Source organism: Elgaria multicarinata, chromosome 4 (assembly GCF_023053635.1).
Source record: "Elgaria multicarinata webbii isolate HBS135686 ecotype San Diego chromosome 4, rElgMul1.1.pri, whole genome shotgun sequence".
In the NCBI taxonomy this organism is placed as follows: Eukaryota; Metazoa; Chordata; class Lepidosauria; order Squamata; family Anguidae; genus Elgaria; species Elgaria multicarinata.
The window spans coordinates 142,861,444-142,879,528 of NC_086174.1; the positions used below are offsets into that span (position 1 = coordinate 142,861,444).

An 18,085-nucleotide genomic window follows, 5' to 3' on the forward strand; every position below is an offset into this window, starting at 1 on the left:
GGGGCCTATAAGGCCATCAAGTCCAACCTCCAGCTCAATGCAGGGGGTTGGACTCCATGCAAGCTATCCCCAGGCCTCTCCAGCCACCTTCCTTCCCCCTCTGAAACACCCTTGCTAGCCAAAAATTCAGGACAGAAAGGCAAGGAAGGCATCCAATCATTGAGGGGGCAACCCATAGGATTGCATCCTAAGGAAATCAGGGGGCTGCACCCAGCACATGTGAGGTGGTTAACAAGCAAGTTAGCCCAGCATCTAGTGATGCTAGCCTTAGGCCATAGCTAGACCTAAGGTTTATCCCAGGATTGTCCTGGGGTCAAACCTGTTCATCTAAGTGCCACACAGGGCATCCAGCGCTCAGGCAGGGACAAATCCAGGATGATCCTGGGATAAACCTTAGGTCTAGCTATGGCCTTAGTCAAGCTGTACTAACAGAATAATTGCTGTTCTCCATCCAAAGTGCTGCTCAGGTGATAGTGAGTATGGTCTATAAGAAATAAAGAAAACTCAGGAAGGAAAAGTCAAGAAAAGGAGATAATCCAGTCAAGCCTCAATAACCATTGTTCTTTGCAAACGAATTCCACTGGCAAGGCTTTGGATGTTTGCTTGGATTTAAAACAAACAAACAGTCCTGGCAACTGGAATGATACATCTTTGCTGTTTAATTTTCTACATGGTTTCATGGAAAATTTAATTGGCAATCACCCATAAAGGCATAAAAAGCTAAGCAGAATTTTAAATGAACTCAAAAGGTAGGCCTGAATTTATTTAGACTCCATTGTTGTGTTTAAGACCTTCAGCTTACTGGTTCATGAAAAGTTGGATGATTGAGTGAGAACGGAAAACAGGGCACAATGATTTCGGCATTAATGATATCTTATCCAAAGCAGTAACTTTTTGCTTGGAGATGGCCAGTGCCATCTCCCAGTGCCTTCAGGAATACATCTGGATAAATTGGTCTCCAAGGTGGACCATTTGAATAGGTTTGCCATCATCCCTGCAGAGATTAATGGTTGTCACCAGCCTTCGCTAAAATGGTGGCTTCCAGATGTTTTGGACCAACACCCTTCATCCCCAACCACCATGACCAATGGTCAAGAATTCTGTAGTCTAAAACATCTGGAAGGCACCAGGCTGGAGCAGAGTGTTTTAGAGATTGTCTGAAGTCTAAACTTAACCAGGCTCATGGCAAAGACAGCACTGCTACTCCCTCTACCCTCAGATCACTTCCTCTTTGGTCAGAACAAAACATCTACTCTACATCATGAGTGGGTCCAGTTTCCAAGTCAAACAGGTCCATGGTGGCCAAGCAGTCCTGAGCTGCAGTTAACAAATCAGTGATTGCAGGAGAATAAGCTTCAGAGTCTAAAGCACCACCCAGGAAATGACCTCAACTCAGGCAGGGAAAATGTTGGGAAGTGGGGTGGATAGGACACCCACAGGATCCTTATCCTGTCCTGGATTTTCAGTCTCAGATGCAAGCACTCATACCCTGTAGATTGATGGGCAGGACTCCTGAAACTGGCAAAGGTATGATGATAAACAATGACAACCCTAACCCTCCCCACCCACTGGCTCTGTGCTGCAGTATCACTGAATAACCTGGTGCATACAGGTGCAATCATATAAAAACCCATCACCCTCATCCACCCAAATCTCCATGATCCATGCCAGGTCAGCACAGTGTCCAGAATAACATCATGAATGACAGCATATTTCTCTTCCACTGACCTTACATTAAAGAACAAGATGCTATGGCCTAATGGGAAGCCAGCATTGCAACCTAGGAAAACGTGGTTAGATGGAAGGCCAGATGAAAGAATAGGCCTCAGGGGCACAACAAGCAGGACTGTTGAACGACAGGGCTCTTACAGCGCAACCCTATCCATGTCTACTGGGGGGAAAGTCCCATGGAGTTCAATGGTGCTTATTCCCAGGGAAGTATGTATAGGGCAGCAGCTTTAGCGTATTTTCTCAGGGCAGATGGCTTGGTCATTCATTTCACTACAGAAATGAACTTGCCTCAGATTAACCTGAAAATTAACGGTGTTCTCCCCCCTCCCCCGCTCCATTAGGAGATACAATTTTGGGAAATTTTTGATATTAAGGGAGTTTATTTCCACCATTTAACATGAACAGGATCTGAGTAAGGGAATCCATTCTTTGTAGACTACCACATCCGTCTCTATCCCAGAATGCCTGGCTAGGTGTAAACTGACTCCAACACACCTACCAGTGACTAAGGGCCTTGCTAGACCAGGGATTAGTGTGGTGCGAGGCCCGTGCTCGTCCCTGTGTGTCCAGATGACGCACAGGGGATCCTGGCCTAAGCCATGCCTCAAGCTGCCCTGGCACCACGCTAACGGGAACCGCTTGTAGCGCGGTCCTTCCTGCGGTCCCGGCCTCAGGTCAGGGTATGTAGCCAGGTCTGCCGCTTTTCCTGGCTACCAGATTTACTCCCGAGTAGCTGGGAAAAGCAGTGGATGGGCCGCACCGTTCCACAGGAGAGCTGCAGTCATCAGGGCTATGGTGGAGACATGTGGGGGCAGGAAATGGAGGCCGGGGAGATCGGTGGGGGAATCGCGGCCCAGGGGACATCAGGGGGGAATTGCAGGCGAGGGGGACACCGGGCGGGGGATCGGACATCGCGGGCGGGGGTGGGGGTGGAGAATGAGGCCGGGGTGGGCGGGCAGGGGATTGGACATCACGGGCGGGGTGGGGGGTGGGGGAAGGAGAATGGGGCCGGGGGGGAGATCGTGGATGGGGGGGGAGGAGAATTTTTTAAAAAAACCTACTTACATTTCCTGCCTCCTGCCACTTTAAAAATTAAAAAAAATGGCAGCCGCGACAGCTCCCCTCCAGAGCTCGTCACGGCTCCCGTCTGAATAAGGGCGAGATCTCATGTTATTCATAACGCGAGGTCTCCCCTCCTCTCCCCCGGATTCTCACTTAGGTCTAGCAAGGCCCTAATTCAGTCTGCAAACCTCCATTTTGAGACTGGATCTATCTAGACTGCAGACTTCACGGCCTCCACATCTGGTTAAATGTTTGGACTTCTCCATTCCTTCTGCCATTTGTTGTGTTTTGGATCCCACAGCCTGATTATGAGTTCTGTAGAACTCATAAACTTGTACATTTTTGTGGAATTACAGTTTGTCCTAATAAAGGCCGGACCCATGCTTGGATTCCCCCCTCCCCCATAAGTCTTTGTTTTTAATATCTTATTCTTGAATTTCCCCCCTCCTCTCTCTCCTCCAAACACTATAGTGTAACCCTATACTATTCATTTTCATTTGTTATTTTAATGAACTCAAAATAAACACATTAATAATGCATTGATGGGGAGGGGGGGAATCCCTTTTGCAAATGAAGCTGGTTTGCTTGGCAATGAGTTTTTTTCTTGTAGATTCATCAGATGTTAATGTAATACTAACAATAAGACTCAGCTTTTTTTGAAGTATACATTCAAGGAAATACATTGGAGGAATCTACAAATGAGAGGGTTAGTGGTAGAGGAAGCAAATTTCTGGTGCCAAATGTGCATCCGTCACATTTAGTGAATACGGTGTCTCATATCTGTATATACAGCAGGTACTCTAATTTTTGCCAAAAAAAAAAAAAAAAAAGCCAATTGCAGTTCTCTGCCCCCCCCCTCCCCCCATACCTGGAAACTAAATGCTTTAAAGTGTGAGCTTGTCTTTCAAAACAGCAAACCATTATCCCACTGGAATGGTATAAAAAGCTAAAGTAACATTAGATATTTTTTTTAAAAAACCCAAAACAAAACACCAGACTGAATGTGCCATAGATTTAGTTTCACTGAATATTTGGCATACTTCTTCCTGCTTGAATCTGCCACAGCTGCCCTTGTTCGTTGGCAGTTAGATGTCATATACTCATATACAACCATATATCTCAGAGGAGATGGAATCCCATGTTGTCAACAGGCTTCAGCCTAAAGCAATAAAAAGTATGCTTTGCTTCAGGGAGCATCCTAGGGACCATAAGGATATGTCAGAGTCTCCCTGCTGAAACCATAGACAGACACTCCTACAACTGATTTCCCGCCCCCCTCCACCTCACAGCAGCCACAGAAAGAACTACAGCAGTTACTTCCTGAGGTTGGAAAAGCAACCTCAGATGACCTCACAGAGTTCAAAGGGGGACATTTTGGTGGGTAAGGGGAGAGGAAAAGTTGAGATCCACTGTATCCTATGGCCTCTCCAGCCCTGCTCCTGCCCCCGGGCAGTGTGACCTCTCTAGATGGTCTGAGGCCTTAGCTAGACCTACTTTTTAATCCGGGATGGAGGAGGGAAGATCTCACGTTGTGTTTAACGCGAGATCCCTTCTCTGTTAACACATGAGGCGCGATGTCCTCAGGAGGAGAGGCGTTGTGCCCGCCATTTTTTTTTAAAGAGGAAGGAGCGCACGAAACTCTTGCGCGAAAGGTAAGGTTTTTTTTGGTAAAAAAAATTACTTTTCCCACTCCCCCCCCCCCAACCCCGATGGGCATAGCGCTCCTGAGGCTCAGCCCGGGACTGCGGAAAAAGAGGGTCCAAAGTGTAGGGCGAGATCCCGGGGCAAGGGAGAGAGCATCCCTCCCTGATCCCGGGATCCCCTGTGCGTCATGTGGATGCACAGGGACAATCCCAGGGTTCGCCCCGGGATTTCGCCCAGTCTAGCTAAGGCCTGAGTTATTCTTAATCTCCTGACCTAATCCTCTTTTTCTAGGCTTCCATGGAGTCCAAAACCTATAATGAATCTCTTATCTGCCACCCCTCTGAGTATTTCCAGGCCCTAAGATGCCTGTTTCATTCAAACACTTATGCAGGAACCCGAAATGAGCCGCAAAATTGCCTAATATGAGCATTTTTGCAAGGATATATAGTGTGCTTGTGTATGTCTTTTGTAGTAGTCTAATGTACGGATTTTTGTGCATGCTTTCCCCTATGATGCACAGTTTTGTATGCATTTTTGATTGGAGAATTGCACTGGAAAATTCAGAAAAATGAGAATATCAAAGTGTAACTGTTTCAGTGCATGTATCCATTCAGAAGGTGCAAATTAGGTAAGTTTACATTAACATGCGAACAGAATGAATTTATCCCTCGTGCCTAATATAGACAAGCAAACAAAAAGTACCTCTTCGCATGAATTTTAAAATTCTCCCTCTCACAGCAGCATCTTTTTGTTAACGTCAAAGGATTTCCTAATGGCCAACAAGCAAGATGGTCAGTGAAGGGACTTCTTTTTTTAAAAAAAAAAATCCACTTAAAGGCCATTTAGGGAAGTGCTCTAAATTACTCTTACCGATCGGGATGAAAGCATTGTTTGGGAACCATATGGTACATATTTAAAAGCATACGGCATGGAGAAGTGGTTGTTTGTAGTAGCCAGCCACAGGGTAACCCACAAATTATTATGCCTCCCCTACTTTCTGAAGCAGCTGCAGAGAGTGAAAATGCTGGGCTTATGTGTGGCTGGATTGTACAAACTAATTGGCTACTGAGTGGTTCCTGGTTGCCCGTTTCCAGATACTGTAGCCACTGCAATATTGACCAATTAACAGAGGCCTGCATTGTTCAGCTCCAAAAGTAAAATAGTTCACAGTGGCTTTAGATGCATGTCGGAATGGAGCAGTATTTCAGACAGTTCTCGGTTTTAAAAATAATGAACCTAGTTGGTCATTATCCCTGCTACTTCTTGTACCACCTAAATTAAGACTGTCTAAGGATTTAGGGTAAGTAATATTAATTTTTGCCAGAGAGACAGATTTTGTAATCCACATAAAGTGATACTGCATTGGTAGAGACAAACATTTTATGGCGGCTGAAAAGTTCATCTCAAATGCACACAAGCAAATGCCTGTCTTTGTTCATAGCCTTGACAGATGCCAAAGGATTCCTCTCTAGTGGTAACAGTTCTATGCATGCAAGGATCTCTTTTACCTTTTTTAAAAAATGACCATGCAGCTTTAAATGAAGCTTTAAAATGAGCATTTTGGATCTTTAATCCATATTGACTCCAGAACTCTCCATCGCTTGGCTATGTAATTTCGGGCTGGATGAAAATCCCAGCCTGACCCCAATGCACACATAATTCACCACTACATTCACAGCTGATGAATTGAGATTATTTTCAGGGTGAGAGCAAAATTATTCAATATTTTTTGTTAGGGGCGGGCTGGGAATCAGTGGTGATAAGTTTGTTTTTTGGGGGGCTTTTCTGCCCAGTGGTCTTAGAGATCTACTAAAACTTTGTAAAGACTCTTGGATAGGGTGACCATATGAAAAAGAGGACAGGGCTCCTGTATCTTTAACGGTTGCATAGAAAGGGGAATTTCAGCAGGTCTCATTTGCATATATGGAGAACCTGGTGAAATTCCTTCTACATCACCGCAGTTAAAGTGCAGGAGCTATACTAGAGTGACCAGATTTAAATGAGGGCAGGGCACCTGAAGCTTTAACTGTTGTGATGAAGAGGAAATTTCACCAGGTTCCCCATATATACAAATGACACTTACTGAAATTCCCTTTTCTATGCAACTGTTAAAGATACAAGAGCCCAGTCCTCCTTTTCATAGGGTCACCCTACTCTTAGATATCCTTGATTTTAGGAACTGCAGTGTAAAGTGACATGGCTCCCAGAATGCATGTCCAGAGCTGGATGCTCTCCATCACCTTGAATGGTTTGTACATCTGAATATGTATTTGGACGTTTACTAAGGAGCACACTGCCAGCTATTACATCTACCCAGAAGCCCAGGGTGCCACGTGGAGCGCACCCTAGATTACAAGATCGACAGAGGCAGCAGAAAGCATATTATGACAAGCACACAGCACCTCTTCCACCTTTGCAAGTAGGAGACAGGGTCAGGTTGCAAACCGCTTTAGGTTGGATGCCAGCATCAGTAGCTCAGAAAAGAAGAGAGCCACGCTCATATGTAGTGGAGACTCCCCAAGGTCAAACTAATAGAAGGAACAGGGGGCACCTCGGGAGGGATTGCTTTTCCCCTGTGGGTGCAACCAATGTGGATCTGGGGGTTGCAGAGGAGCTGGCATCCCCTGAGGCAGCGGTCTTGCCAGAAGGACCTCAAGGTGAGCTGGAGCTTTCGTCAGATGTAACAGCAGATGGAATCGAACGGACACGGAGTGGGCGAGAAGTGAGACTACCAGCAAAGTTTAAGGACTATGTTATGGGATAGTGGTGAAGAGCGAAGATTGACATGTTAAGATTTAATTGAACAAAAGATATTGTTTTTATGGAGAAGGGGGGATGTGATATGTGGATGTATGTACCTTTAAGAGGCCTGTAGCTGCTAGTCTCCAGGTCCTCATCGAAGGCCTGGGCGGGGCCTCTGTTTCAGCCACTTGACACACTTGACACACAGGATATCCTGGGAGCAGGCAGGGATGACCCCGGGATAAACTTAGCTAGGTCTAGCTAAGGCCTTAGTGGAAAGTAAATTAGAATTGGAATGGAAGTGGGTTCGGGATAAACATTTACATCATCAGAACTACAATATCTGCACAGGAAATCCAATCTGTCCGACTGTCATGGAAGCCACACTGATTGCATCAGAACATTGATGCCAGGCTGCAGTATTTGGGATGGAGACTGTTCCCTGATCCAGGTCCTCCTGAATGCTATTTCATGCACAGAGCATCTGACTGTGGCCATGTCCATTTGGCATGGGGATCTCTGGTTTCCAATTCAAATAATATGGCATCCTTGTAAGAAATTGCTGACTCACCATGGCAGCCTACTTCTATATGCCTTTTACAGCAGAGCAGCCATCCCCAACCTGACACCCTCCATATGTTTTGAGCTACAACTCCCAGAATTCCTGACTATTGGCCATGCTGGCTGGGGCTAATGGGAGTTGAAGTCCAAAATATCTGGAGGGCACCAGATTGACAAAGATAATTCTAGTCCAAAGGTTAGAGATGGGAAGTGCCCTGTGGATTAAATAAAATGTTAGGCATCCCAGAAACAAAGAAACCATGTTAAAGTCAAATAGGTTAAAAAAAATATTCAGCACTACCTTCATAGGAGCAAGTTGGATGGGTGTGATGCATGAAGGATCCACCATAGGCTTCGGCCTATTAGCTGTGTCCGCCAGTAAACTATGCCACTGTTGAGGTAGTCCTGTGAATTTCTGTTCCCTGTGATCAAACCCAGTGTGCACCCTGTGTTCAAAATTTGAGGGGCCGGAAATTTCAAGCTTTTTCTTTTTCTTTCCAAACATGGTGGGAAAACCTGGAGGGAAAGAGAGAGAGAGAGAGAGAGAGAGAATCTTTGCATTATGGTATTTTCCATAATTGAGAAAACACAATATGCATTACTGGATAACTGAGAAATGGATAACATTTTATGCATCTGATTTAAGAGGACTCTAGTCCACCAAAGCTTATGCCATAATAAATGCATTAGTCTTTAAGGTGCCACAAGACTCTTACTTGAGAAATCTGCATTATGACCAGCTCCAGAACAGAAGGTACCAATGTTAAAATATTTGAAAGGAGATGTTTCACAACTAGAGTGGTCATTTGGACACAAGGGGAGTAGCTAAAATGTATGTTTTCATTTAGATCAAAAGTTTATGTCTAGCCTATAGATCAGTAGGTCCCATCCATGGATCCCTAGGTGCTGTTGGACTACAACTCCAATCATCCCCAGCCAATGTGCCCAAAGGTCAGGGATGGTGGGAGTCAAAGTCCAACAGCATCTGTGAACCCAAGGCTGAGAAGCTGTGCCATAGATGAAGGGGGAAAGGCCAGAATTTGGTGGCAAAGCTCACACTTTGCATGCAGAAGACCTTTGGTTTAGTCTCTGACATCTCCAGTAAAAGGACAGCAGGGTGCAGGGCCGCAGGGGAGCTCCTTCTAAGGCCTTAGACAGTGGTTGACCAACAATCTGTCACAGGGCCACACTAGACATGATACAGGAGGTCTGTGTTTGGAACTTGTGCAACTGTGGCAGGAGATTGACTTGGCCTGAGGCAGCAGTACTAAGAGAGGAAGGTAAAGCTTTCCCTCCTTTGCTTGATCCAACTCTCCTCCACATTCAAACCCTCTATTAGGCTCATTGGGGGGGACGGGACAGAAGGAGGCCATGTCCAGTGAATCAAGGAAAGGCAATTCCCTTCAGATCACAACTGTCCCCATTTGTAAAGTTGAGAGTGTGATCATTACATGATAGTTCATTCAAAACATATATGGAATAAAATTGCATTGAATGAAAAGGCCCCTCCTCTATGGCCATGCTTAGGATCTGGAATGCCCTTCCTAAGGAAGCACATTTTGTTGATGCATGAAGGCCTCTCAAAACAGGCATTTGACCTGTCAGTTAGAGGATGGTGTTTTTTTATCTTCTGACTTTTTAGCTTCTGACATTTTTTTAAAAATCTGTCAACTTTTATTTCTAGCTTTTGTCTATATAACATTGTTGCTTGTATGGTTATGCCTTAGACCTAATCTACACCAAGCAGGATATAGCATTATGAAAGCTGTATGAAAGCGGTATGTAAGAGGCAGGAGCCACACCAAGCAGGATATAGCAGTATGAAAGCGATATATGGCATGTGTCAATGGGCCCCAACAGTTGTCGGTGCACTTCAATACCGCTATAAAGCAGTAGTGGGGCTCCTGCCTTTTATATACCGCTTTCATAGTGCAATATCCTGCTTGGTGTAGATGAGGCGCTACAGTGCAAAATCTACACATCTCTACCCATTGTGTTCAGTGTAACTTACTACCCCATAAGGTTGTACAGAATTGCAACGTTGTTTTATTTCTGTTGTTAGCTGCTTTGAGTGTTTCTTTTATCAGAAAGGTACGGTAAAAATAAATAAATAAATAAATAGAGTATTCATTTGATATAACAGTACATGGAGCATAAACTGCTCTGATAAGATCTAGTTCTTTATAAGAGCAGGAGAAATGGGAGTCCTATTTCTCCTCACTCTGACAAAATTACTCACTTCCTTATCTGCCAGTGGCCTTGAAATAACTTTAATCAGTTTGCCGGCCTGCTCTTCTTGGCTCCATGGTTAAAGTGTGAAAATCAGCAGGAGGCCAATTGTGTGCAGCTGCATAGCTCTAGGAGGTAATATACAGTGCAAGATACAGGGAAGCTCAGGCCACCATCTGGGGAGAAGTAATTTAGAAGATGGATAAGGAAAACAAATTTTGACCAGCAGACTTAAACTGGAGAAGGGGAAGTAAAAACAAAGGTCATGCAGGCTCTGGGAGGGCTATGGGCAACAATTCTAGAAGGATGACATTCTGTTTGATCTATTGTGTGTCCAAGTGGTGGTCAGATTTTTAAGGGCTGTCCTGCCAAGTCTGGCTTAAAGAACCATAAGGGAGGGTGAGCTTAGGGACCTGAAGTTGCCCATCAACAACACCTGGACAACACTCTGAGAAAGGCACACTGTACCTGGGGCATGTCTACCCCTAAGGCTGTCGAGGGAGGGAGGGGGGAGGATCGCAGACTTACTTGCTTCCGCGATCCTCTCCCAGCGGCATGGCCACCACGCAACATGCCCCAACCCCCCCATCCCTGGGATGGCAAAATTGCTGCCCCCCCAAAGGGCACAGAGCTCCCCCAAACAGCTCTGTGCCCAGCCCTGCTACTTGCGGGGAGGAAGGGGGAAGCTGGGATGGGGCCCACACCACCCGCAGTCCTCAGGATGGTCTCAGGACTGCGGTGAAATTCAGGATAACTGCAGAAGCAGTCATCCCAGGGAAATGGATGGGTCGTCCCTGGCTAACCCCGGGATCCCCTGTGCATCATTTGGACGCACATGGATGACCCAGGGAAAAAAGTATAGTGTAGACATGCACCTGGCTACAGTATTCTCCATTATGGCAACAGGTACTGGTGCCTACATTGTGCTCTTTTCGACACCAGGTGAAGACCTTTTTTTATTTTCCCAAGCATTTAGTTTTTCAGTTTCTGTATTAAATCTGGTACTGTATTTTAAATGTTTGCACTATTGCTAGATTCCATTTGGTTATTATTTTTATTATATAGAGTACTGTAGTTCTAAGTGTTTATCCTGTATTTTACTGCATTACATTTTATGGTTTTAATTGTTGCAAACTGCTCAGAGAGCTTCAGCTATTGGGCAGTACAAAAATACAATCATAAATAAATAAATACTGTATTTCTATTTAAATAATAGTAATTTCTAGATTTGCAGAATGATTTTTATGTTGTTTTGCTTTTGGTTTTAGAGACACCCCTCCACCGGACTGTACATTTTTAACAAAAGCTGCAGGGAAAATGAGAGATTCACTATTAAGGAAGATGCCATAACCCCTGCAGCTTCAAGAAGAAGAAGACGAAGAAGAAGAAGAAGAAGAAGAAGAAGAAGAAGAAGAAGAAGAAGAAGAAGAAGAAGAAGAAGATGATTACATGCAGTACAATCCTAACCATGTCTACTCAGAAGAAACTCTCTAAATTCAGTGGGATTTACTGTCTAGTAAGTGTGTTTATGATCGCAGCCTAAGAATGTGGATTTCTGCAAAACAGCTGTCTTACAATGCAATCTTATGCAAGTCTCTTCAGTGTGGCGTAGTGGCTAAAGTGTTGGACTGGGATTTGGGAGATCCAGGTTCTAGTCCCCACTCAACCATGGAAACCCACTGGGTGACTTTGGGCCAGTCACAGACTCTCAGCCCAACCTACCTCACAGGGTTGTTGTTGTGAGGATAAAATGGAGAGGAGGAGGATTATGTATGCCACATTGGGTTCATTGGAGGAAAAAAGGCAGGATATAAATGTAACAAACAAACAAACAAATAAATAAATAAAGTAAGCCTTACTGGCCCATTTGCACAATCACTGTGGTTTAAACCCGCCCAGGTGTAGCTTGTTGTGTCATCTGAACCTGGGCAGCATGGCTTGATAGTAGAGAAAACAACTCTGAAATAATCCAACAACAGGCCATTGGTTATTTGAGGGTTGTTCCCCCCTCAAATAAGCCATGCTGCTTGGGTTTGGATGACATGACAAGCTGATCCTGGGCAGATAATTAGTCAAATAGCACCTGCTGGCATGTGCTGCAGCTTAAACAAGCCACCTTAGCTTGTTTAAGCCACAGTGAACATGCAAACTGGGTCAATGAATTATATGAGGCTCACTCCCAGATGAATGCGTATAGGATTGCCAGTCTTATGGACTATTACTTAGACATAAGCTCCCCCGAATAAAATGGGACTTATAGAGTAAACCCAACTAGAATTGATCTATGAATCCTTTGCAAGATTGCATTAATATTTTCTGTTTCTTTGTTACATTTGTATAACGCCTTTCCTCCAATGAGCCCAAGGCCTTGAACTTCCTCCTTTCCATTTTATCATCATCACAACCCTATGAGGTGGGTTAGACTGAGAGTCAGGGACCGGCCCAAAGACACCCAGTGAGCTTCATGGCTGAGTGGCAACTAAAACGGAGTTTCTGCCAGTCCTAGTCCAGCACTCTAACCACTACATGTCATTAATTATTTAAAGTGTGGCTTTAAATATAAATATATTATATTTTCAGTAGCATCTTCTCTGGAAAAAGCTTTGGTAAAGTACAGAAAATGAACAGAGTAATTTTAAATAGTTTTATTGTTAACTTAGGCCTTAGCTAGACCTGAGGTTTATCCTGGGATCGTCCCGGGGTCGTCCCTGCCTGCTCCCCTGTGTGTCATTTACATGAACAGGGATGATCCCGGGATAAACCTCAGGTCTAGCTAAGGCCTTAGTTGAGAGGCTATTGTTGCCGTCCCGTTTTGTGGCTGAAACCTGCACGTGCAGAACTCCCTGACCTCAGGCCAATGGAGGCTGATGGCTCTGATTTTGGTGGGGCTGTGAATCCATTCTGGGTTGTGGTCAGAACCAGCCAGAACTGGTCCCCCAATAGGTTCAGCACCTTGGATAGCTCCTTTAGAGTTCTGGCTGGTTCTGACTGAAAGCCAGAATGGATTCACAGCCCCACCAAAATCGGAGCCATCAGCCTGCACTGCCTTAGGCATGCTCACAGCCCTATGAATCGCTTTCTGATCGCTATAAAGCTAGCCTGTGGAAGTGCTCTACTGACACAGCCAACTTGGGGTGGCCTCCCGTTGCTCCAGGCTCTGCCCTTGAGCATCAGAGTTCAAGGGGTGTTTAGCTGTGCAGTGCATTGATCTGGCCTTCTGACTGCACACCACGACCTGTTGTTCAGCACCCTGAAGCCCACGTCCTCTGCGATCAGCTTGACTGGAAGCTGACTTAGGTGCACACAAAAGCAACATCTGTAATGCCGCGGAGTCAGCCCAGGTTGCAAAACGAAGCCTGTTTAGACAGCAAAAAAAGTCCCCAGCTGTCTGGGGAATGCAAGGTGAAGCAGGGCAGTTTTTCTGTCTAAACATGCATAGGATTGTGTCTTAACATTTGTATCCAATGATATCTAACATGTCCCATTCATTTCAATGGGTCTGCTCTGAGATCAATGTGAGGTACAGCCCTAAGTGAATATATCAAGGCAAAAACAGACAGGACCAGTTCCATACGTTCTGTGAAACTGCATTTTGGCTCCCAACAGCAAAAGGGCGAAAAGAACTGAGCCGAAATTGAATTGCTCCTTCCAGCACTTTATAAACCTGTCACATATACTCACTGTTTAATTGCTGTAATAAATGATATTATCTTGGCACAGTGTTGTAAATTGCAATGTATTTTACTAGAGTAATATGGTGCACATTCGGAACTTACTTTCAGAACTATTAAATCAGAAACAGAGTGATTTACTTGGCAGGTTTAGTTTCCTGCGTTTTCCAGAAGCTCAGTAAGAATAGGTGCTGCATGCTGAGATAACAGCAAGAAGGAAAACTTTACAAGTGTAAGGATAGTGCATAACTCCAGGGGCGGAGCGGGGGGTCCGTGCACACCCCTAATAGAATCATAGAATAGTAGAGTTGGAAGGGGCCTACAAGACCATCCAGTCCAACCCCCTGCTCATTTGCAGGAATCTACCTTAAAGCATCCCTGACAGATGGCTGTCCAGCTGCATCTTGAAGGCCTCTATTGTGGGAGAGCCCACCACCTCCCTAGGTCATTGGTTCCATTGTCATACTGCTCTAACAGTGAGGAAGTTTTCCTGATGTCCAGCCGGAATCTGGCTTCCTGTAACTTGAACCCATTATTCCGTGTCCTGCACTCTGGGAGGATCGAGAAGAGATCCTGTGTGACAACCATTTAAATATTGGAAGAGTGCTATCATATCTCCCTTCAATCTTCTCTTCTCCAGACTAAACATTTGCATCTTTCCAGCTTGTTTCTCCCTTCTGAAAAATTGCCATTAGTGAGTGGTTAACTGTATCTATTGCTTTTAAATTATATATTGTTTTAACTTGGATCATGGTTTAATTTAGGGTGACCATATGACCGGATTTGCCTGGATTTGTCCGGGTTTTTGATGGCAAATCTGGGAGGGGGAGGGGAAATCTGGATTTTTTTTCAAAGAGCAGCTCTAATGGGAATTAACAAAAATGCTTATAACTCTGTCATTTTTAAGATAAAGACATGACACTTGGGACAATGGTAGCTCTTAGGAAGGGATATAGTCATCCTAAATTTGAAACAGATCCGTTCATCCATTGATTTTTTAGGAATTTTTTTAAAAAATAGGTTTTAAAACTATTATTTTTAAAATTGTCCTTTTGAAAGATAAAGAGATGAAACTTTGCACCATGAAAGGATTTAGGTAGATCTTTAGCCACACCAAATTTGAAACAGATCTTTTCATCCATTGATTTTTTAGGATTTTTTTAAAAATTGAGGTTTTAAAATTATTATTTTTAAAATCATCATTTTTAAAGATAAAGAGCTGAAAGTTGGCACCATGATAGCTTTTAGATAGAGCTTTAGCCATACCAAATTTGAAACAGATCTGGGGCCAGTATCAAACCCTGTTAACAACAACAGCAGCTTGCAATGAGTGAAGATAAAGTCAGAAAAGATATTTGAGGGAAAGGGAGAATGTAACACACAGAGTATAGCAACAGCTTCAAAGTACAGCAAAACCTACAAAAGTAGGAGTGAGTGAAGTTAATTTCAGATACATTGAATCTCTCACTTGTTCTTTATTTCAGTGATTTTAACATTAAGATGTTATGTAGAACAAATTTGTCTTAAATGTGTGCTGTAAAATCAGACATGTGACCAAGGCTATGTTCGGGTGGGCACGCCCCCTTGGTGCTGGACACGCCCCCTTGGGGGTGACCATGTTGTCCTCCTTTTTGGTTTCCAAAATATGGTCACCCTATTTAATTTGTTTTTAACTGTGTATATTTATTGTTTTATACTGTATGTATTTATCTGTACGCCGCTCTGAGATCTTAGTGATATAGGGTGGGAAATAAATATTTTAAATAAACAAACAAACAAATATTTTATTATAATTATAAAATATTTTGTTTGGTGTTTGATGTTAGATTTTAATAGAAGGAAAACAGGCCATGCATTCACATTCTTCACAGTATGGGCTTCATTTTTTATGTTAGGGATATCTTCCATTTTTTAACTTCATATAAATTATTATTTGTTACATATGTCTAAGGGAGGAGGGGGCAACCTGTGGCCCTCCAGATGTTGTCGGCCTGCAACTTCCACCAGCTCCAGGCAGCATGGCCAGGGAAGCTGTGAGCTGGACTCCAAGAACATCTGGATGATGTGGTAAGTATAGTAATGCACTTTTTCAAGCTAGTGCAGAATGCAACTCACACAAGCAGAGTTTTTCAGGAAGTCCAGCGTCAAGACAAAGAAGCTGATCTCAAGATGAAAGACCACACAGACAAAGATCAGTGGTGCTCAACTAAGTCCTTTACTGTGCAGTATCATTACAGCATGGCAGTGCAGCAGTAGATATTTACATCAACATACACAACGACTTTTACTCTAAACCTAACCCTTCTTCTCCACACTATCCATAGTCCATATTCTTCTTTATAGTCCTTTGAGCCAATCAGTTAGTGGCATTCTTACCATGTGGTATTATTACATCAGCTTTACCACACTCTTTGTGAGTCAGCAAACCATTCCAGCTGCTCTTAATTAGTCACCTAACTGTAGGTGCAATAATCACTTTGGCCATGAAAAAACCACCAGCTAATCTGGATTTCTCCTTATGTGTCATAATGGCAGAAAAACCTCTAGTCACTTTTTGGCTCACTCACCCAGAAACCTGACACTGGAGGGCTGCAGTTTGCCATGATCTAATGGCTTACCTGGTTCGGAGACTGAGTAAGACGTAGCAAGAGTTGAGCATGCTTTTCCAAAGCAATTTGTAGACACTTCCTTGTTTTGACAAAATCATATCAAAAACAAAGCTTTGCTTCCACCATCATCATGGATACTATCCTATATTTCTATATTAAAAGTCTGAAGTTCTGTATCACTATGAAGTATGCAGGGTGGGCAACTTGCGCCCCCCCCCCCGATGTTTTGGCCTACAACTCCCACCAGTTCTAGCCAGCATAACCAATAGTGAGTATGTATGAAAATTTCGATTTGTTTGCAAAACTTGTGAACCTGCCCTGTTCACAACTCTGAACATCATCACGAGCATGAGCCCATGTCCATTGAAAATGTTTATAAACTGGAAAACATACGCTTATGTTCGATTTGTATAAATATTCCAAATCTATGCACATTTCTTGAATTTACAGAAATGCCTAAAATTTATGCAAATTTTGTAATTTGCTCAATCCCCCACCCCCACTCCCAGGTAGACTGAATCAGCTCTGGTTTAGTCTATGGAGAAAAGCTGAGTAAATTTAGGAGAGTTGCCTAAAGTTAGGAAGTTTGCACAAATTTCACAAGGGAAGTTGCAGAAATTTCATGTTTGATCACTGCTCAATTTGTGCAGATTTCCCATTCGTGCAACACAAGTAGCGACTGCAAATGGGAGAGGGCCATAGATCAGTGATAGAGCATCTGCTTTGCATGCAGATGTCAATTGCCCAGAGAGATTTGTAAACCACCCAGAGAGCTTCGGCTATTGGGCGGTATAGAAATGCAATAAATAAAATAAATATAAAATAATAATTCAGAAAGCCCCAGGTTCAATCCCAGGCATCTCCAGATAGGGCTGGAAAAACTCCTCTCTGAAACCCTGGAACTGGTGACCAGTCACTGTCGACAATACTGGGCAAGATGGACCAAGGGTCTGACTCAGTATAAGCCAACTTCCTATGTTCCTATGTTCCAATGTTCCTAATTGTGAATGGAAATAGGGCACATCCTGGCAATCTTCAACATTGCTCATTTGCCCAACCTTAGCCAACAGTGAGAGATCCTGGGAGTTGTAGGCCAAACCACATGGAGGGCTACCAATTTATTTATTTATTGCATTTTTATACTGCCCAATAGCAGAAGCTCTCTGGGAGGTTCACAAAGATTAAAACCAAAGAATAAAACAGACAGTATAAAAGCATGGTGCCCATCCCTGAATAGTTCACAGTGATACAGAACTTCAACTTTTAATATAGAAACATCGTATTATAGATGCTGCTAAGACTTGTCCAGCTTAGGAAAAAAATGTCAGTCTTTTTGCACAAACCCCTTCTTTTTGTCCTGAATTCATCAGATGGATATGCAGGTCAGCTTTTGTGGCACATGCAATTTTGTAACCTGAGGAGTAAACTACGTAGTCGAGAAACCAATCTTGGATAAAGGAAAGTAGCAAAAGGTGTAATAAACAAGAGACGGCACCTCACATTAAGCTTCTCCCAGGTGCACATCTTTCCTGATCAACTGATAAAAGTTTAATCAGAGTGTGGCATTGTAGATCTTGAAAGAACATTTATCCAATGAGGAGCCATAGTGAACCTTGCGGCTAGAAACATTAAAAGGACAATTGGCTCCCGTTACCTTGGAAGCACCAGTCTGAGCAACAGTTTAGCCATTTTGGGTTGGTACTAGTCCTAACAGGAAACCCCATTTCACAAAACCTTTCAAATAGGGCTAAAGAGTATGAAAGAGTTCGAAAGAGGTTGCAGAGAGCACACAAGAAAAAAACTAAATACATGTGAAAAATGTTCCAGTGGAAAAAA

General features: G+C 43.6%; 1 protein-coding gene across 1 annotated transcript in view; it reads right to left on the reverse strand.

Annotated features, from left to right (window-relative positions):
• PAK5 (p21 (RAC1) activated kinase 5) overlaps positions 1-18,085 on the reverse strand; it is a 91,927-nt gene that overhangs the window by 70,430 nt on the left and 3,412 nt on the right. The window contains exon 2 of the mRNA XM_063125863.1: positions 8,042-8,256. Coding sequence (XP_062981933.1) covers positions 8,042-8,256 — 215 coding nt within the window. The remainder of the gene's footprint in view (positions 1-8,041; positions 8,257-18,085) is intronic.